Source organism: Herpailurus yagouaroundi, unplaced genomic scaffold, assembly GCF_014898765.1.
Source record: "Herpailurus yagouaroundi ecotype Mexico unplaced genomic scaffold, PumYag 163, whole genome shotgun sequence".
Taxonomy (NCBI): Eukaryota; Metazoa; Chordata; class Mammalia; order Carnivora; family Felidae; genus Herpailurus; species Herpailurus yagouaroundi.
Window position 1 is genome coordinate 30258442 of NW_024412404.1, and position 21507 is coordinate 30279948.

A 21507-nucleotide genomic window follows, 5' to 3' on the forward strand; every position below is an offset into this window, starting at 1 on the left:
CTGCTGCCCGGCATGCCCCCTGGTATCTTTACAGAACGGCTCCAGTCCAGCATCAGGATCTCTGCCCCAGGCTCTCCTCCCACGGAGGCCTCCTATGACCCACAGGCTCTGTGTTACTGCCTTTCTTGTCACCAGCTCTATCTTGTTCATTTGTTTACATGTTTACCATGCCCTGCCCCCATGGCCCCGAGAATAAACCCTGAGAGCGGTGACCTCGTCTCTGAGAACTCGGCACAAGGAATTGTTCGTTAACTTTCTAAAAATGAGTAAGTGAAGGGGCACCTGGGTGGCTCAGTTGGTTAAGCATCTGATTCTTGGTTTTGGCTCAGGTCATGATCTCACAAACCGGGAGATCGAGCCCCGAGTTGGGCTCTGTGCTGTCAGCAGAGGTAAGAATCAAGTGGACACGTCCCCAGGACAGTGAAAACCCGCGTGTGTGGAGAGGAGGGCTCTTGTCAGGCTGGCTCAGAGGCCCACTTGCCTGCCCCCGATCAGCTCCCACAGCGTGTCCCTGCCTGCTCCAAGTAGACCCTTCTGGTTGGCCAGCTGGAAGGAGAAGCTAGCGGGATGTGTGGATGCAGTGATGATCACTGCTGAGCACACACGCCCAGGGGCGAGGCGGCGTGCCAAACTCTTCCAGGTTCTTTATGTCAGAGAGGACAGACTGCCCCTCCGGAGACCCATGAGTCTAGATGGTGCTGCCCGATGCAGCCTTTCCTGATACCCAGCCAGGATGCTCCCCACCCCTGTCCGCCCTGGGCACCCTCCAAGCCTCGGTTATACCCCGGCTGGCTGAAGGAAGTCTCCCTTCTCCAGGAGCCTGTCAGGGAGCGAGCTTGAGCTTCGAGTCTCGGTTTTAGAAAAAGAACCCGCGTTGTGTTCAGCTGACGACAGAGCCGTTCATATTCTCTGGAGGAAATTTGGGAAGCACTTAACGAGGATATATGAAGAGACGAGGAGCAGTGGCCAGTGTGGGCACACACCCTGATTAACCTCTCAGGGTGTGTGTGCCAGTCTGTTTTATAAGCACCCGCACACACATGTGCACACGTGTGCTCACACGACCCACGTGCACACTCGTGCACAAAGCATACGCGTGCAAATACATGCACATACACGTCCCCACAAAGTCACGTGCACGAGTGCGCACAAACACACACGTGGATGTGTTGTGCTTTAAACCCGGCCCGCTGTCGAGAAGTGGCTTTTCTCATGTGAGGTGCCTTGTGGAAGCCCATCTCCGTCATCCACTTCTGTCCTTTTCCTACCCTGGCCTTCCCCGACACTTGGGCTAACACTCTGTATTACCTTTAACATTAATTTTGCAGATTTCACCGGTGAAAATTGATTACTCAGGGCCTTTTGTTGCCATGAAGCAATTTGCTCCTTGTTGATGGGTTTTCCTGCTTCTTCATGTGCGGGAGTCTGAGCCCCTCCCCCTCTTTGGGGATGGGAGGTGGAGGCTCCCTGCAGGGTGCACAAGGACATTCATGCCTTGTCCTCGTCTCACGGGGTGCTGGCCTGTTTTCAAGGCAGTCCTCCGTGTAGACGATGGGGTGGGTGTTGAGAGCTTTGCGGGGGGGGGGGGGAAGGTCTCACTCTTTCCCTTGACACCCCCTGCCCTCGCCACGCCCACAGATACTTTCATTAGGCTCCTTATGAGTGCGTGGTTTATGTCATGACCTATTTCATCTGGGGAGGTCACCTTCCCCAGCCCCTGCCTGCCTCGGTAGCCCAGCACCCTCCTCCCGGACCTCCCCACCCTCACCCCCTGAATCTCCCTGGGTTCTGCTGCCCTGTATCCCTGCCCTCCTCTCCGTGAATGATTTCTGGCTGTCCCCTCTGTGCATTGCTCCTCAGTCCCATGGCCCTGGTCTCCAATCCAGGTTCTGATGCTGTCTCTAGGAGCAGCCAGTGCCCACTGACCCCTGGAGGCGGGATCTCTGGGGACTGGGCCTGGCGGGTGCCTCTTCTGCAAGTTCTGCGAGGATTTGTTCGGGTCTAAGAGCATCTGTCTGGAGGGACCTCCCAGCCCTGCATTTCTGCCTTTTCTCCTGTCCCTGTGTCTGCGACAGCTCCGTGGTGGCCTGCCGTTGGGTCCTGGGATGGGGAGGGCTGGGGTGGACCTCAGGCCTGCAGAGCTAGCGGAGGGGGAAGAGCTGCGGGAGATATCTCATCCTCTTGGCCTCCAGGAGGTGGAAGCAAACAGACGGATTCTTGGAAGCCTTGTGTGAAAAGACATTAGGAATCCTCTGTGGCGCCGTAAGGCATTTCCCAAAGGAACGCATTTGTGCAGGTACAGATTCTGAGTCTCAGAAGATTGAAGAGGGATGCACATTACAGTTTCCTGCCTGCCAGGGCCCTCCTCCCGGGCAGCGCTGACCCAGGAGGCTGGACTTGGTGGCGGCAGACACGGGGTCAGGGCCAGTGCTGCAGACCCTCACTGGGACCAGGGCTGGGTGGGCAGGCATCCCAGAGTGGCCCGCCAGCATGGGGGGAGGTGCATTAGAAGGGCCTCCCTCGGCTGTCACAGGGTCTCCTGGAACATTTGGGAGGAAGCAGTTCTGCGGCCAAATACCTTTGAGAAATGCTCTATCTGCTGCTAATCCAGAACACGGCTGCCACACAAGGGTGACAGGCCCAGGGGCGAGCGGGCTGAGAGCCAGCTCACTTTTTGCTTATGACCCTGCCCTCCTGGAGCAAGCGGTGCTTTTTTCTAATTCTCACAAAGGCATGGCAAGGACTAGAATTTCCAGCCCTTCTTGGATCTACAAGACACTGAGAAGCCCTGGGTAGAGAGCCCAGTGTCGCCTGGTGTTGACCCTGGAACCCTACTCTCCTGCAGCCCGGCAGGGAGCACTTCCGGGGTGGGGGGGGGGGGCCCAAAAGTCTCGGGAGACAGGCTGGCCCCCTATTGGCAGCACCCTGCTTTGCAGCCTGGAGCAGGTCCCAGCTTTGCCCTGGGCCCCATCTTCTCACCTGTGAGTCGTGCAGAGGCTGTGTCCAAACTGCGTTGCTTTATGGGTTGGTGCAAACCCAGATAGCAGCTCCCCTGAGGGGCCCCTGCTCCGTGCCGTCATCATGGTGACTGACAGGGCTGGGGCAGGTGTGACGGCGAGGTCAGATGAAGAGGGTGGGAGTGACGCCCCGTGACAGATGCAGAGGACAGTGGTCTGGGCTGTCCCGCACTCACGCTCCCCCGGGCCTTCTGATGCGGATGGATTCCCAGCTCCTGCATTGGAACAGGGCGCATCTCTGGAGTAAGGGGAAATGCTAGACCAAGTGGCCCCTCCCTCTGCCCTTGCGCCTTCCCCCCACCTTGTCCTGATTTGGTGTTCACCAGATGCCCCCCTCCCACTGGGCCAACTGTGCCGTCCTCACGTCCTGCCTTCACTGCCCTCCCCCGGGGGGCACTCTCAGAGCCTTCTCGGCCGAAGGGGCTGCATGAGAACCGGGGTCCACCCAAATCAGATTTGGCTCTTAGCTCCATCTGGTGAGAAAGAACGAACGTCATGTTCAGTCAGAGTTGGCAGGGGGCGACGGACTGAGGCTCACAGAAGCTGTGACCTGGTCAAGGACTGTCTGCTAATGACATCACAGTCCATGGGCAGCTCGCCATGAGTCCCGTGTACTTCCGACTTCCCCACCGCCCAGAGACAAACCGCTGTCCCGGACGGAGTGGCCTGCTCTCTCCCCCAAGGCCAGAGGACTGCCCAGCCCGAAGTCCCGCAGCTCTGGAGGGCCCATCCTCAGGGTCTCTGTCCCCGCCAGCCCCAGGACGCTGCAGGATCCAGAAGTCTCACCTCAGACCCGACCTCCCTGTGACGGCTCCAGGGTCAGCTTTCTGGCAGCATGGCTGCCAAACCTAGAGGCCGTATCCCCTCAGCAAAGGAAATGTTCTCTGACGACAACCACCGCCCATTATGGAACCGGGCCCCTCAACGTCAGGGTGGCCTCTCGGCGGGGCCGAACATCCAGGCCGGAGGAATGGACGCTCTTGGGGTGCAGCTGGCAGGTGGGGCCTTGCCGCTCTGGCCTGGAGGGAACCCGACGGCGGAGAGCAGACGGCTTCCTCTGCAGCTCCCGCCACCGCTGGCACTGGTCAAGGGGGCACGTCTGGGCTTCCTTTCGGGGGTGCTTCTATCCCCGACTTTCCTCAGGGACGTGTTCTCGCTCCTGTGTTCTCAGGAGATAAATGGTAGCTGCTGGTGTCACGCAGAGACAGGAGAACCACCTCATTCCGTAAGCTGGCCCGGCCAGCGAGTGTCACCCAAAGGGAAGCCTGGCTGGTAAGAAATTAATTTATTTCTTCATGAGCAGGAATCTTGAGTATGACCCCTCAGAGGTCTTTTGTGGGGTGAGGGAAAGGGCCAGCGTGTGGCCTCTAGCAGGCCTCTAGTCCTGTGGTGGCTCACTCCACCTCTGCCTGGTGATCCGATCTGTGTGGTGGGCTGTGGTCCGTGCTCCGCCCATCGCTGCCAGCCAGGACTCGGGGAGACTCAGTGCGAAGGGACAGCGGGACCCGGGGAGCATGCCCAAGCTGGGGGCACTGCTAGGAACTGACTCCCACCCCTTCCCTGGGAGGACAGGACCCACAGGTGCTCACAGCCAGGCCTGCCTCTTTCCCTCCCTCCTTCCGCAGATGGTCTGGGTCCCACCGAGGTACCTCACCGGGATGGAAAGAGGACCCTCCTACCTGTGTTTTCTCCTTCTCCGGAAGCGGAGGCCAGGCTAGGAGCACAGACTGTTCTTAGCCACCCCAGCCCTCTCTCCAAAGGGCGAGTGCTCTCTCTTTGCAGGAGCAGGGTCCCCTCCGGAGAACCAGGATCTCTGTGTCCCCCCAGCCTGTACCCTAGGGGCCCCCAGGCCCTTCCCAGCCCCCAGGCCCCCTGGGGACTTGCGCCCTCCAGATGCAGACCCAGGACACTGGCAGAGTGGATCGGAGGGTGAGTGGGAGCCAGGCGGAGTGGAGGGAGGTGCACCAGGGCCTCTAGCCCTTGGGGGCCTTTCAGTGGCAAGGGTTCTCTGGGCCCTTCCAGGTAACAAACATCCTGTTTTCCCAAAGTGGGTGTGGAGGTAGAGAGGTGTACAGAGGTGAGGAAGCCCCCGGGGACCCCAGCACCACCCCCAAGGGTGATGCCCATCCCTGGCATCAGGTCCCCACGTAGCTCGCCTCACCCCTCTGAACTCCTGCCATCATGGATCCCTGTGCGTGGGGAGGGGGCAGGGGCAAGAGCAGGCATGCAGCGGGCAGGAAGGGCGGGGCAGAGGGGAGGGGATGGGAGCCCTGGGTTACAGTTAGTTACATGCTGGGTTATACACGTAGTGCACTGTTAGTTACACAGCCTCAGGGCAGGTGGGCAGCTCTCCCTCAATCTGCTATCAGGTCAGGACCGAGGGGAGGGCCACAGTCCAAGGACAAGGGCAGGCTGTAGGGAGGGGCCTGGGAGGTTCCTGCCTGGGGTAGGGGTGGGGTGTCATTTATTCAGGCAGAGCCGTTACCTCTGTTTGAGGGGACATCAGAAGGGTTAGCTGTCCTCCCCAACCCTACCCCCACACCTTTTGCTTCAGTGGTGCCTAAATCCATTAGCGATTTGTTTGCTTAGAATATTATTCTTCGAAAGGGAGTGTTAATGGGATGGTTTTAGGGAAATGCAGAGGCCTGAGTGGCTTCGCCAGGGGACATCAAATAGTGCCCAACTTGTCCAGGTTCCTTGGGGATAGGGTCAGCAGCTGAGGAGAATTGGCACTCCCTTCCCCTCCCGGGGTGTTGGGCACAACTTCCATGGAGCTCATGGGTGTGTTTGCGTCTGAACTCCACAGGGAGACCAGTGGCCACTCTAAGAGAGCTGACGGGCCCACAGGCCACACTGTGTCATGCGGGTTCCTGTTAAATGCTCTTAGCAAGGGCTTCTGAGTATAGACAGCCCAGGCCATCTCCCAGGGGAGGCATAGAGCCTCTGCACAGTGTGAGCCCTTGGAACTAGAAGTTTCTAGAAGTTTCTAGAAGTGCTCGGTTTGTTTTGCTTTGTGTTTTACCAACCACCCTGGTAGCTGAGTGTCACGAACCCTGCTTTGTAACTGAGAGAGTCACATATGCCTTGCCCCTCACGCTGAGGATTGGAGCTGGAGCTCTGCCTGTACAGCTGCCCTGGAGGATGAAAGGGCAGGGGGAGGGGAGTCAGTGCAGGAAGCAGAGCCCGACCGTCTGTTCCCTCACTCTCAGTGCTTGCTCCTGCGTGATCCCACAGGTGTCATACAGACTTGCACCCGCGCCTACTGGCAGCTGGGCCTCCCCCAATGCTGGAGCCCAAGCCTTTGAGGTCTTAGCCTCTGCAAGGCCTTTGTGTCCTTATCAACAATCCCGTGGAGGCACTTGGGGTCCTGCTTCCTCTGTTCTGCAAGATCAGCCCACCCAATTTAGGCCACCTTTCATCTTCCCAAACCAACATCCCTTTTAAAAGAAGGGAGCAAGTGTTTTCAACAGACGGGCCTTTGGTCTTGGGCAGATGAGGAGAGGGAGGCCAAGGCCCCAGTGTCCCTGAAATGCACCTTCTCTCAAGTCAGCTTCTTTCGGGCGTGACCCACAGGAGACTCAGAAGGTCCCTGAGCTCAGGTGGCTTCTGCCTGACCTGCATTTATTATTTTTCTCTTTCTCAACTTTTGCAACATAAATAATTTGGAAGTACATACAGAAGTACATACAGAAAAGCGCATGAGTCATAAGTGTGCGGCTCTGGTGAGTTTTCGTGGGATGAAGACATGGGTGACTGGCACCAGCCCCAGCAGCCCCCTCGGAGCTTGATATGCATGGGATCCTGATTAGATGTTCTTTCGCGCCTCGCTTTTTTAGCTGCACGTGATGTGGTGGGACTGGTCCTTGTGGGTGGTTGACTTTGTCAAGTTCTTTGCCGGGGGCGGGGGGCGGGGGGGCTCCGCCGGATGAGTACGCCACAGCTCACTTGGAGGGCAGCCGGCTGCTTCGCAATTGGGAGCCATCGTGAACAGCGCTGCTCTAAACGCTCCTGGATGTGCCTTTGGTGTGAGTGTGTAAGCATTTCTAGTGGGGCTACAGGCAGGGAGGAAGTCCTGGGCCTGCGTGCGCCGGGCTTTCCCAGGCACTATCGGACCGTCTCCCCATGTGGCTCTGCCTGGTCTTGCTCCTGCTGCCAGTGACTGGGAGTTTCCACTGGGTCACGGTCTCACCGGCACTTGGCCTTTTCTGTCCTTTCACTTGAGCCATTCTGGTGGGTATACGGTAGTGTCACAGTGTGGTTTTTATGTTCCTTCCCCGATGACGAGCGTAGTTGAGTGTCATTTCCTTTTTCTTACGTTCATCACCATTTTGGAGATCCTTTCTCGTGAAATGCTTCTTCGAGTCTCTCGCCCCTTTTTTAAAAATTGGGTCTCTTGACTTTTTTTTGATTTGTATGAGTTCTTTATATATTCTGGGTATAAGGCCCGTGCTGGATATCTACATCTACATCTGCACATATATACACAGACATACACAGACACACATTTATTCAACGGATCAGGGCCAGGTGCCCCCATGCACAAACGTCACAGTCACTGGGGCACAGCAGTGAGTAAAACAGACAAAGGCTCTGAACTCACAGAGCCCGAATTCTCTCCCTAGAGGAGACTAACAAAGAAGGAAGTGGAAAGGATGTGTGGACTACAGTAAAGCGAGGAGAAAAGTTCAGTGGGGGAGGAGGTGCGGGGGTGGAGGTTAAACACTGTAAATATGTCACCGAGGAGGTGACGTGTCTGTAAGGACCTACCGGAAGAGCACTGCAGGCAGAGGGAGGGCGGGCAGGCCTGTGGGGACTGGTACAGAGTGAGCGAGTGGTGAGTGGAAGGTGGCAGGTCTCAGATGGGGCAGGTCACCAGGTCACCGGGACTCTGGCTTGCATTTCATGGGGGTTCTGGGCAGGAGAGGACTGGACCTGACTCAGGATTTAACAAGGCCCTTCGCCTTGGGCCACTGTGCTGAGCAAGCGTGGGTGGAAGCAGGGACACTGATTAGGAACCTGTTGCAGTGGGCTCCTGTCCAGCTGTCCCATCTGTCCCAGTTGTCAGCACTTGTGAGCACGTCCAGGGTCAGCATCATCCCAGACTCAGGCTGCCCTGCTCTTTGCTCTGCCATCTCGGAGCATCCTCTCATGGTCCCAGGATTGACGTGCCGTTCTTGGCCTCATGTCCGGCCCACATCCACATCATCTGGGGCCTCTCTGCTGTGTGCTTTGCCTTTGCAGAAGCCTCCGGCGAAGGTCTACTGGCCACACCGCACCTGGCTCATTCTCCACGTTTAAAGCCAAATCTGGCAAGGGAACAAGATCCTTCTGTCAGTCCCCACAAGCCCTCCCTACAAGATCTTGCTCCCTGCATCCAGCCCCGCCCACAGCTTCAAGCAAGGGAACACTCCAGCAGGCATCAGCCCTGGCATGCCCACCTCCCTGCCTCTTTGGGCACCAGGAAGGATATAAATGCAGCCCAGGCACACACAGAATGCTGATGTCACACCTGTGAGCAAAGGAGAAAGTGCCCTCTGTGTCTGCAAGGACATTCCCATTGTGGAGACAATGGGCAGAGGGGCCCTCCTTCCTCCTGGGGAAGCATCTACTTTATTGAGGTCCTTGGGGATGCAGGTGAAGTCTGTGAATGAGCACCTAGGGGAAATGGCTCTGTGACTATAAGAAGGTGCCGTGGGGCTGGGTATCAGCTCAGCCACCTCCTCTGGGCTGTACCATCTAGAGCAGCAGAGGAGAAGGCCTGCTCTGGGTGCAGGTGGCAGCAGGGGTGTTAATTGCCCACATGGACATTCTGAGACAATACTGTGGCCAGCTTAGGGCCCAGATGTCAGGCAGGGTTGTGGGCTAGAGCTGAGGACCACAGGGTGCCTGGCAGGCTTCCCCAGGGCGAGAACCTAGGCCTCACCCTCTTGGTGCTCTGAAGCCATCTGAAGGGGTGAGGTGGCCAGACAGGCCCAGGACCTAAAAGCCCAGGCTGGTGCTTGTGCTACAAGTCCCCTGCAGAGGCCACCATGAACTCCGTATCCTCCAGCTGGCCTGAAATGGGATGCAGAAGCATCAGGGGGAAAGGACAGTGTGAAAGCTTGGAGGGCTGGTGCGCCAGTGGTCTGTGGCCCTGGCCTTCACTGCCTGGTGCTCCTCCCCACCCCCACTGTCCGCCCACAGGAGCCGCACCAGGCTGTAGTTAACGGTGCAGGTGCTAGAGAAGTGAGTGCTGGGCTCCAGTCCTAGCAGAGAAAATGAGGGGGCGGTGGGCAGAGCTCCAAGAGAAAGACACCTGTTTCCAAACTCTTGCACTCACCGAGTGGACCCTGCACAGCCCCTAATTAAACAAGACAGAAATAACTGTCCACCAACACTCAGCCTGGTGGCCAATCTTGGGACTGCTAAGAGAGCGGGCAAAGAAGAAGGGGGAGTGGGAGGAGAGATGGCTGTCTCACTGGGCAGAGGGTAGGCATCCAGGGACTGGTCTGGACACAGACGGGTCACCTCTGCCCATCCGTGCCCCCGGGCTTGCTCATGAGCCCTGTTGGGCTTGTGTCAGCCTCTCTCTGAGCATCCCCTCCTCCTCTCTATAATGTGCAAGCTGAGAATGTCCCTGTTCCTCTCTAGTGGTGACTCCCTCAGAGTCCCACCCCAGCTTGGTCTCCCAACTCAGCCTCTGGGCTCTCCAGTTCCAGATCTCCCAGGAAGGGTGCTCTCTGCTCAGTCCATCTTTTCCATACAAATTCTGAGAGCCTGGGTTGGGGTCCACGGCAGGCACACGGTGGAGGGGGTGACCTGTCACCTGACAGGATTTCTTCCGAACGCTGTGGCTTCTGGGGGTGGAATGACGCCTGACTCTGCCATGTGCCAGGCCCAACCCTAAACCGTGTTTCAGATTAGTCCTCCCACAAAAGCAGCTGCCGTGTCCCCTGTGTTCACGCAAGGAAATGGAAGAACTGAGTTACGTGTGCCGCTTGGGGCCAGAGTGAGCGCCCCGTCAGGGGAAGCACTCAAGCCAAGTGCTGGCCGAGCACCTGCCGTAGCTCTGTAGTGAATATCTACGATGAGGTGAGGTCGCAAAGGTCGCGGAGAGGCTCAAAGGGAGGAGATGGGGTTCCAGTGGGGCCTTCCGGGAGCGGGATCTCACCAACACTGCTCGCGTCCCGCACGGAGTCTGGACCCACAAGAGCACCGCTTCGCGCGGTGGCACACCGGCGCCACCCAGCACCGACGCGCTGGTGCGGCCGCCCGACTGATGCCTCGCTCCGCGCCCGAAACCCAGCGCCAGGCCCGCGCGAGCTGACCCCGCCGCGCCCCTCGCGGTGCCCCTACCCCCGTCCCTTCCCCACCACCCTCCCAGCGGCGACCCGCCAGGCCCTCTCCCCTTCCCCGCCCCGCCGCGCCGCGCCACGCCCCACTCCCGGCGCCCCCGCCCTCCCGGCCCCGCCCGCGGCCCAGGTTCCGCCCCATTTTTGGCAGGGCCAAGAGGTCCTCGGCCCCACCCAGCCCCTCCGCTTTCCCCGCCCCCGGCCCCGCCCCGCCCTGCCCCGCCCCGCCCCGCCCCGCCCCTCAGGAGGCTGCGAGCCGGAGGGCAGCGGGTATGGAGAAGCCCGCGGGCGGGGTCGGGGGGCGGGAGCTTCCCGGGCGCTCTAGGAGAGGAACGGCCGCACGCGGGGCGCTTGCAGCGCCAGGGCACGGCGCGGGGTGTAGGCAGCCAGGATGTTTCTGGAGCTCCAGGTAGGGATGCGGCACGTGGCAGGTGCGGGGCAGCGGGTCGCGAGGCGGCGACGTGGGTGAGCACGCAAGGCAACCCCTTGGTTGCAGCAAGACCGGGGGCAGGGGGTTCTTGCGCCGCCGAGAGCTCGGGAAGAGGCGCTGACCTTCGGCAACTAGTGAGACTATCCGGAACATCTGTGGCCTGGCTCGGCTCAGAAGGAGGCTGCCCTTGGGAACCACTCCCTCTGCGTGTCCGCAGTGGGGCACCTGCTGCCAGGTGGGCGGCGCCCAGGGCTCAGAACCCGTGGGTGGCTCAGGCTGCCGCTGCCCTCTTTCGGGTATGGCTTGCTGATGCCAATGATCATCTATGGCTGGGGGGGTTCCTGCAAACCTAGTGGGGGCCCCTGTGGTGTGAACAGGGCCAGAGAGGCAGGAGACAGCACCCCCGGCAGCAAGGCAAGGAGCGGGATGGCTGCCCTGGGTGGGACTGGCAGGCAGGCTTGTTAGAGCCAGGACGACCCTGAATCCTTTCCCAGGCTTGACGGGCACAGAACCACCTGTTTGCCCTGGAGGAGGTGGGGGAGAGGAGGAGGTCTGTGATGAAGTGGGTACGTGGGAGGTGTGTCTGTGTGTGTGCCATGTGTGGGCGAGAGTGAGAGTATGCGAAAATGCAGGCATGTTTATATATGGGGAGTGAGAGCGGGAGAGGAGGAGGGAGAGGTGTGTATGGGGGCAGGGTTGTGCCTGTGTGGGCACATGAATGCCTGCGTATTTAAGGAGACTGAGCTAGGGCGGGGGGGAGGGGCTTCAAGGAGCTTGGGCTCCAAGGTGAGGGGCAGCTTCCTTTCTGGATGGCTCAGGTAGGGAACTGAGACTTAATCCTGAGCATGAGGCAATGTGATGCATTTCTGTGGCTCTTTGTTAGAAGCCACGCTTTGAGATGGACTGGCGGTGTGATTCAGGTACAGGGTGCTGTCGCTGTCCCAAGCCCCCTCAGCGTGTAGCTGACCGCACAGACCTGGGAGCTCAGGCCCAGTGTGGGTGAGGGCACGGAAGAGGGCCTCAGCTGAGCTGGCTGGCCCTGGCTGTGCCAAAGATACAGGACTCATTTGTTGCTTCGTTAATTCACCTATTTGGTGAATTGATTAAACACTTGTTGTGTGCGGGTACTGTGAATTCAGCAGGGGACCAAACACACGACAGTCACTGTCCTCATAGAGCTCACCTTCTAGCGCTTGAGGATGGGGAGAAAGCCCCGTCAATAAATGCAATGTGAGTGGCACCTGGCTGGCTCGGTTAGAAGAGTGTGCAACTCTTGATCTCGGGGTCGTGGGTTCAAGCCCCGTGTTCAGGTGTAGAGATTTCTTAAAAAAAAAATAAACTTAGGAAAAACTTAAATACAATATGGAATGTTGCATGGTGGTTAAGTGATAAAGAGAAAAAGTGAAGCAAGAAAGAGGAATAGGATCTAGGGCGGGAACATCAGTCAGAATAGTTTAGGTTATCTGCAGAAACAAAAAAAAAAAAAAACCAAACCCACGGAATCCAGTGGCTTTTAACAACACAAGGCAAATTGGACTCTGCTCCAAGCCTTCTTCACTCAAGGCCTCAGGCTGATAGGTTCCGTGGCAGAGGGGGAGACGGTCTCCGGCACTAGTATTTTAATGCCCCAGCACAGAGCGCCACCTGTTACTTCTCCTTGCTGCTCTTGAGCCGGACGAGTCATGTGGCCTCACTCAGTCTCACTAGGACCAATAGTGACAAGCCTGCTTGGCCTGGCAGGTAGGGCCCAGTGTAGTGACCACCACTGAGGGGGTGCTGTTTGTACCTTGGGTAGGACAGTTAGGGGAGGTCTCTGCATGTGTGACGTGTGCATGAGGACCTGAGAGAGGGCAGGGAAGGAGGTAGATGGCAATGGGAGTGGAGGGGCACACCAGGACAACACCAGGCGGGGCTTTGAAGAGGCCTGCATGTCCAGAGGCCGACCGGAGGCTGGATGTCAGGAGCAGAGCAGGTGAGAGGGAGAGGACAGTGGGGCCAGCACAGTGGCCCAGGAGCTCAGACCAGGGAGGCAGGGGTGGGGGAGAGAAGGGCCGATGCGGACACTCTCTGAATTAGAGCAAGAGGCCTTGCTCGTGGCTGAGATGTGGTGCTGGAGACGGGGAGAGGCAGGCTGACTCCAGGAAGGAGGGCATTGGTCTCAGCGAGAGGTGGGAAGGGATGCAGGTGGAATGGTGGGGGGTGGGCAAGAGGCAGCAACAGTTTGACATCCCCTGGGGAGAGGTCACCTAGCAATGGGGTGGGCAGGCGAGAGAGAGAGCGCGCGTGGGCAGAGGTCTGGCGCAGAGTGCTAATTTGGAGCCCCAGCTTGCCCTACCCTGTGGGTCCCTTGCTGCCCCCTGGCCACACTGCTACCCCTGTGCCTGCTGGCTCAGGACAGCCTGGTCCTGGGCCCCTGCTGCCCCAGGCACCACACCACCGTCTTGCTGGGCCTGCCTGCTGGGCCGGGGACCCTTTGTGTGAACTTCACCAGGGGCAGCAGGACGGACTGAGGGAGCTGCAGAATCTTGTGTTGACCTGGCTGCTGTGGGCCAGGGGGCTGGCCAGGGTGCAAGAGCACTGTGTTCAGCACTGCTGGCAGGTCCTGTACCCACCAAGCACAGGACCACAGTGGTGCTGTCTTCAAGGGCTGGGTGGTACGGAGGGCTGCTGGGGGGAATGGGTAGGGTTTTGCTCAGGAATGACACAGCCTGTGTTGGAGCTGTATCTGTGGAAGCTGTCTGCACCCTCCGTACCTCGGGGCTTCTTGGACCTCACCCTCCGGGGCAGCCACTGGTGAGTGAACAGAGGAGGGCTGTGTCGGTCAGGAGAGCAGTTGTATCTCCTTGCTCTTCTCCTAAGCTGCTGGAAAACCTCTGGTCATCCTTGGAAGCCCATCTCAAAATCACCTCCTCCAGGAAGCCCTCCTTAACTTCTTTCTACAGAGTTAGTCCCCCCACCCTTGTGCTTCCTTGGTATCTGGCACGGACCCTGGTCCTGAGTTGCTCGTACTGCTCTGTGGTGTTACATCTGTCTGCCCTGGCAGATGCTGAGGTCCGTGGGTTCTTCCATTTCCAAGGGTGCGGCACAGGTCAGTAGGACTTCATGGATGTTTGTTGACTGACTAAGTGAGGGAAGGAAGGAACAAATATGAGGGCTGGAAATGGCCTGTGGAGACTGCTCAGTTCTGTCTCCTTGTTTTACACATGCGGAAACTGAGGCCCACGGGGTCTTGGCTTACCTGAGTTCAGCCCGGAGGTCAGGGGCAGAACTGGCTCCCAGACCAGGATGCCTCCACTGTGCCAGGTTCAGGGCCGGTTGGTCCCTGTGGGGAATCCCAGAGGCAGACAGGTTGAGGGGCCGTGGGGTGAGCAGTCGGGTGAGAGCGTGTGGCCGAAGGCACCGGAGTCTTGGGGTCTCAGGAGAAGGAGGGCAGCCAGGGGCCTTTACTGGGGTTCTTTGCCCTCCCCCCTCTGGAGTCCTGCAGCTTCTGGCCCTGTGGTCTCCTTGTCATAATAGGCAGGGTTTCTCTGACAAACCCACTGCCCTGCACCTCTGCCTCCGGTGGAATAACCCTGCCCTCGCCGTGCTGCTCACACCCGCCTGCCTGGCTGGGGCCAAGCCCACGGCATTTCCCAAATGTCAGTGTGGCTGCCGTACTAGCCGCCCCTGCCTGAGGTGGGGCTGGCAGGTATGAGTCAGAGGACCTGGGGGCCAGCTCATGGGTCTCCCTTAACCCTCAGGAGGTCGCTGTACCAGTGACACAAGTGGAAGCCGAGGCTCCAAGTAAGGCTGCAGCAGCACCAGGAGGCAGGAGGAGGTGACATTCATCCCAGAGCCTGGCCTTCCTGTGAGCAGCAGGGCTGTGAGCAACATCCTTAGAAGAGGGCTGGCAGGGTCCCAGAGGAGGGTGGAAACGGGCAGCGCCCAGCCCAGAGGGCACAATGGTGCAGTGTCATGGGTGTGTGGCCAGGAAAGCAGGCTGTGGGCCAGACGGCTGACTTGGGTGGACATTGTGTCCCTGGCCAAAGGCTGGGACACCTGCCGAGGTGGCAGGTCCCAGGGCACCTGGGCGTGCTCACACACACCTCTCCCTACTGCTGCCGCTGGAACGAATGTCACAGCACCTGCTCCACATAGACTGAGTGGGGATATCTTTGGGGTTAGGGACACTTGTACCAGGGAGAGGTAGATAGGTAAACTATTTTTTAAAAATGTATGTTAAGTAATTGGTAGTTGAACCCTCTTATTAGTTTGAGCAGATTTTCAGTGTGGCTTCCTAGAAAACCTAAGAGATTAATCATATTACCTGCACATAAGGAGCATTCTGCCTCTTCCTTTCTAATGTATCTTTTATTTATTTTCTTATCATATTGTGTTTTCTGAAAGGTCCAAAGCAACATTAAATAATCGCAGTTGTCCTTGGCTTGATCTTCATTTTAATGAGAAGGCCTCTAATGTTTTTACTAACTCTGAAATTGGCCCTAAATTTCAATAGATACTCTTCATCATGAACAGTATGCTCCTCTGCATTAATTGCCGAGAGTGTTCACCAAGAATGGATATTAAATTTCATTGAAAGCTTTCCTGTATCTAGCAAGATCATCAAATTCCTTTCCTCCTCGGACCTATTAATGTGTTGACTTACTAGCTTTTCTGAGCTAAATCATCCTCATGTTTCTGGAATAAATCCCACTGGGTCAGAGTCAATTGTGCTTTAAAATGCTTCTAGGTTCATTCGACTGATAAGTTGCTTAGGGTATTTTTCATCTATATTCATAAGTAAGAATTTATATGTACTTTCTATTACAGGACATATTTGTCACATTTATAAATCATGGTTGTGTCAGCTTCGTAAAATGAATAGGAAAGTCTTTCAATATGAATTGTGTAGTTGAAATACTTTAAATATCGTATAAAATTATTTTATTCTCCAAGGCTTGAAATAATTCATTTTAGAAACTGTCTCAGCTAGGAGTTGGTTTAATTTTTCCCTAAGGTCTGGTTGGCTGTCAGCTTACCTTAATTTGCACCATGGTTATTGGTCTTTGGGGGTTTTAAGCGTTTTTAGTCTATTTTGGTTATTTATATTTTCTAAATAATATCTCAGTTCAAAATGCTTTCGGATCTTTTAGCACAGATTTATAGAGTCGATTCTTTTTTTTTTTTTTAATTTTTTTTTTTCAACATTTATTTATTTTTGGGACAGAGAGAGACAGAGCATGAATGGGGGAGGGGCAAAGAGAGAGGGAGACACAGAATCGGAAACAGGCTCCAGGCTCTGAGCCATCCGCCCAGAGCCTGACGCGGGGCTCAAACTCACAGACCGAGAGATCGTGACCTGGCTGAAGTCGGACGCTTAACCGACTGCACCACCCAGGCGCCCCTAGAGTCGATTCTTTTAAAGTTTCTTGTCCCTGTCTGTGGCCAGATTCCCATTTTCATTCTTAGGAGCTGCATTTTAGATTTCCTCTCTCCCCCCGCCCCCACCTCCTGCTTTCCTTCCTCCCTCCCTTTCTTCCACCCTTTTGTTGATTAGCACTGCCAGAGGTTTACCTTTTTATTTTGTGGTTTCTAAAGAAAATCAGCTATTAAATTCAACCAGCAAATTCCACTCTCTTTCGTTAAATACGCTTTTAGTAATTCCTTCTTCCAGTTTACTTTGCCGCAGGTCTGCTTGTTGAGAAGCTCTTTTTGAATCTTAGTTCATTTTCGTTGTTTCTGGTTTACTTAAAATAGATTGAAGTGTATGAATTTTTCTCTGAGTATAGCTTTGGACGTATCAAATTTCATGAGGACTTTTTTTTTTTTTTTATAAGGGTTATTTCTCTAATGTATCTGTAATTGGAGGGTTTTTTTTTTTAAAGCTTTTATTTATTTATTTTTGAAAGAGAGAGGGGTGCAGAGAGAGAGAGAGAGGGAGAGAGAGAGAATCGCAAGACGTGGGGCTCAGTCTCACAACCGTGAGATCATGATCTGAGCCGAAATCAAGAGTTGGGAGCTTAACTGACCGAGTCACGTAGGAGGCCCTGTAATTGCAGTTTTCATTCCTTCTTTAGCAAAAACATGTTTTAGGGAAGTTTTTTAATCAAGCGGGTAGACTTTTGGTTCATCCTTTGTTTATTAATATTCGGCTGTTGCGTTGTGTCCACAACATTCTGTCACCCGTACATGTCTCTCTGGGGACTCTGGGGGCACATCTGTGGCTGGCCCTCGGGCCCTGGCCGGGCACCCTCCCCCCTGCCGACACCGCCGCGGTGCTGAGTTCATCGGGCCCCTTTGCGCACACTCCAAGCAGGTGGCTCCATGTGGGCCGGGCGGTGTCCATCTCGCAGGGGCCGGGCTGGCTCCCACCTGCCTTTGTCACGCACCTGCCTTCCCTTCTCCTGAGCCCATGAGGGTGGCTCTAGGGTTTATGCCGGATCATGGTGGTTACACCCACCAGGCTTCAAATCTCAGCCCTCCACTTTGGGTCTGTAAGGTCTGGGCTGATGACTTACACCCTTTCAGCCTTTGTTCCTTCATCTGGAGAATGGGACAGTGGCTGCCTGGCTAGCAGCAAGTGCCTTGTGTGGGCAAGCGTGCTGCCCTGGGGACGGGTAGAGGCAGCGGTGCCACTCCTACTCCTGGGGGCTGGCCAGGTTCTGGCTACTTGGTCATGAGCCCCCAGCCTAGGGGATACAGGGTGTGTGGCGGGAAAGCTGCTGTGTCCAGGGAGTGGCCACAGGAAGTGAGAGCTTTTTGTTGGAGGGTCAAGACATGTGCCTTGGTCTTTCTGAGACGCTGTGGCCCCTGGCCAAGGCCGTGGTTCCCTGGCCCACCAGAGAGGCTGGGGCACAGAACCTTCCTGCTCCTGGAGCACAGCGGGGTCCCAGGGGTGTCACTCTGGGCGTTTGCCCAGAGGATGACAATTCAAGCAAAGAAAATTGATTTTTATTTGTTTTTAAACACAAAGGAAAATCATTGCTCAGCCTAATTAGATGTCATTTAAAAATAAAGGAACTGTGTGTTCTTTTTTTTTTTTTCCATACCCCAGCAATCCCAGGCAGCCTCGGAGGTGGAGGCTGGCACTCACTCCTGAAAGGTCTGAGCCGTGGCCTGTACCCCACCGCACCCATCCATTCTGAGGGGCCCAGACTCCCTGCCTCTCAAAGACCCCCAACTCTGATGCGGTCCCCTCACTGTCCCATTCCCTCCTGGAGCCTGGGCTCTTCCTGCCTGATGGCTGGAGCTCTCTCTAGTGACTATGCAGGCTCTGAGTAGCAGCCCCGCAAGTGGACCCTCCACATAGAAAGGGGGCCCTAGAGGGTGATTTCAGGCGAGGTGGGGGTCTGTGACCCGGTCCCCCAGCTCTCCTCCTTCGGGGCACATTGAGTGGGCTCCCAGAAATGACAGGACTGGCTCCCAAGTTTATCTCCGTTTGCACTCTCTCCTGTCCCAGCCTGTGCCCCGCTCAGCCTCCAGGAGGCCAAGTCGCCCGCCCACGTGCAGAAGTGCTGGGGTGACCCCTGTGGAATCTGGTGGAGTCGGCCCAAGAGGGCCGGAGGCCAGAGGGGAAGGGGCGGGGAACGCGGGGCCCGAGTGGCCTGAGTGGGAAGCCAGCATGCCAGCCGCCGCCCTGCGGGAAAGGGCAGGGATTCTCTGAAATCCTACCTGCTCTGTCCTTGGGCCTCTCCAGCCTCAATAATGGGACGGTTATTGGTGGACAATGACATTCTGTCCCTTGAGCAGCCACCAGAAGAAGCTGACTGGACAGAAAGGGAGAAAAGAAGGAGGAAAAAAATGAGGAAAACAGCCGGGCTCGGCGGAATTTGTACTTTGGAGTGTGAAGAGGAGACGGCAAGATTCTTCCAGTCAATTCGAATAGTATTTGGTGCTAGGAAGGAATCCGGAGGGAGAAAAATGAATCATGCGTCCGTAACAAAGCTTTAATTATCAGCATCGCTCCCTAGGCCGGGCCTTTGTCGAGGAGGCGCCCCGCGCGCGAGGTGCTGCCTCGCTCTGGTTCCCATGGCAGCCGCCTCCTGGCAGGGGTCCGGCCTGCAGGCCTCCACCGGGCCCCAGGGCCCCAGGACCGGCCTGCCAAGCCCAGAGGGTCCGCCGAGGTAAATATAGCCCTTCCTCAGGGCATCTGTGAAGGTGATTTCTTGAAGCTTGGTTTATGTAGGGAATGTCACTCGTTGTCCTCCAGGAGCTCCAGATGCCCACCCGGCTGGGAGGATCCAGAGGTGGGAGCTGCAGGGTGCTCCCTGGCCCGACCTGCGGGGAGGGGGCAGGCCATGTCCTCCCAAGGACTTCCGTGATAGAAAGTCCATGGGGGTGCAGAGGGAGGAGGGATGAGGACCTGTCCACAGGGGCGTGTCACCCCTGTCACTTCCCACCCTGGGCAGGGGCCAAGCAGCCGCCCCCGAGGCCAGAGCCAGCTCAGAGCCCCCTCAGGCCAGGGCAGGGCAGCGCAGCCAAGTCAATGGGTCTGCCTGCCTGGAAGCAGGGGGTAGCTTCTCTCCATTTTCTTCCTGTGTGCAGGAGGGGCCTACTGGCTGACCTGGGCATGGGGAGGTGAGAGGGAGAGGTGAGATCAGGGAGAGGTCAGCACCAGGCCCCACAATCTGTGTCAGGAAGGAAGCGGGTAACTGACAAGTCCACCCAAACCAGCGAGTACTGAGCATGTCCCGAGCATGGTGGCCTCATGGCGCGCTTGCTACCACCTGCTGAAACAGGTGCTAGAGGTGCCGGTGTTTTACAGAGGAGGGTGGGGCTCCAGCTGCCAGTGTCCTGGACCCCCAGCTCATGCTTGCAGCCAGACCCCAAGTATCTGCAGCGTGTGGCCCCAGCGGACAGGACCAGAGCTCTCTGGTGCTTAAGGGAGACACATATCAACTCCAAGTTAGGGAGATCTGAGGGCTGGGGTTTGAGGAGGGGAGGACAGCCCCCAGGAAGGAGGTTCCTGCCTTAGGAGTACCTGAATTCCGGCTGGGGGCTGCTCACGCCCTTCTGCTGTGGTGGGTGGTCCTTCATTCCTGGGGCTGGGGGAGCCAGAGACGAATGGGTAGCAGGTCTGCTCCCCAGTGGCCCAGGATCCAACCCCCTAAGCCAGAGGGCAGGCCTGGGGTTACTGGGGGGCTGGGGTGACATATGGCTTGCAGCGTCCTGGCTCCTGGAAGCTCTTGCACCCACCAGAATCTCTGGAAGTGACTGTGGGCTGCAAACACAGACTCTCTCAAGCAGGTGTGACCTGTGCCCTTTGCAGATGATGCCCCGAGGGACCTGCGGCCACTGGCAGGTCCCTGGGCAGCTGCCAGTGCCACGTGGCCCCTAGTGGGGATGGAGACTGCCTGAGATGGTTTGAATGCCCAGTGCAGGGGTGCAGCTCCAGCTCCAAGGCATTGGAGTGGGAAGGGGAGGTGAGGAGGCGGGGACACTGAGCTTGTCACGAATAACAGGTGTTATCAGAGAAGTGGGGAGAGGAGGGAGGCCTGGAGAAGGGAGGTGGCTGCGCTTGGGGCGGGCACCCCTCTTCCCCCTGTCTCCCTTCAGACCCCCCCACCACTCCTCACTCCCTGGCTGTGGGCGCTGTGCCCTCTGGGCTTCCAGCCCCCAACCACCCCCCACCTCCGCCAGCCCAAGGGTCTGGCACGCAGCTCCCCCAGCTAGTCTGGGCTCTCCCACTAGGGTTTTCCGGCCAGTTAGTGGGATCCAGGAGGGGGGGGGGGAGGGAAGGCCCTGCAGGTCTCTCCCCCTCCCCTCGCACCCAGCAATGAAGATAGGACTCCAGAGGCTACGGTGAAGTGACCTGCCCACTGCTGGCCCTCCCGCTTTTGCTGCCATTTTCTGGCCTGTGATACTAGTTGGGAAACAGCAGGATGGCAGGATAGGGAAGATTAAGATTAAGATTAAGATGGGGGAAATGAAGGAGGCACTGCCTCTGCCACCTGACCTGTCCTGCTTGAGTGGGGGGTGAGGCCTTAGTTTTGCTGGCGAAGGGAGGAGGCCCCAAGATGCTGGCCGTTGCCTCAAGGCACAGAATACGCAGACACAACGCATGTGAGTCCCTGAGCCTCTGTCCTCACCAGGAGGGCTCCTGGACCTCTCCCCACTCCCTTCGCCCCTCCCCAGTGGGCGGCAGAGCCAGTAGGTGAGTTGGGCCCCTTGGTTCACTCACCGAACTCAGCTTCCTACTCTTCCCCCACCCCCAGCAGGCAGATTCGTAAGTTAATAACTTAGAGTCACAGTGTTCTGGAGAATCGAGGCCACCTTCAGCATCCTGACGGCCTTCTCTCGGCAGGGGTAGCCCCCTCCCACTGCTGGCCCCCCACTTAGGCGGTGTGACTTGTGAGGGTCCAAAGAGTAGGCCAAAATCTTCACGGCTGCCAAGGACCCACTCAAGGTTTACCGGAAGGTTTTGCATGTGCACCGGGAATCCTGTAGAAGTGGTTGGGGGCGGGGTGGGGGGCATGCACTGAAACAAGGGTTTCATTCACAGATTTGCCTTGCAACCTCCTGCTTAGAATTCCCTGCTGTGTAAAGTGAAGGTCCCCTCAGCCAATTCCTCTCCCTGGTCTGTGCCCCAAGGGGGGGGTCACTTTCGGATCCCAGGAGGGCCTCCTGGAAGGGGTGCCTCATCCTGGACAAAGGCCAGAAGAGTCTCCCTGGAGACCCACATAGGCAGTGGAGAAGGCAGGGAGGGCACCCCGCCCACGGCAGCCCCGCATGGCTGAAAGATAGATGATCA

General features: G+C 57.2%; 1 protein-coding gene across 1 annotated transcript in view; it reads left to right on the top strand.

The window, feature by feature from the left end:
- The first annotated feature begins 10676 nt into the window (after positions 1-10676).
- RASGEF1A (RasGEF domain family member 1A) overlaps positions 10677-21507 on the top strand; it is a 33617-nt gene continuing 22786 nt past the window's right edge. The window contains exon 1 of the mRNA XM_040485820.1: positions 10677-10757. Coding sequence (XP_040341754.1) covers positions 10740-10757 — 18 coding nt within the window. The 5' untranslated portion in view covers positions 10677-10739. The remainder of the gene's footprint in view (positions 10758-21507) is intronic.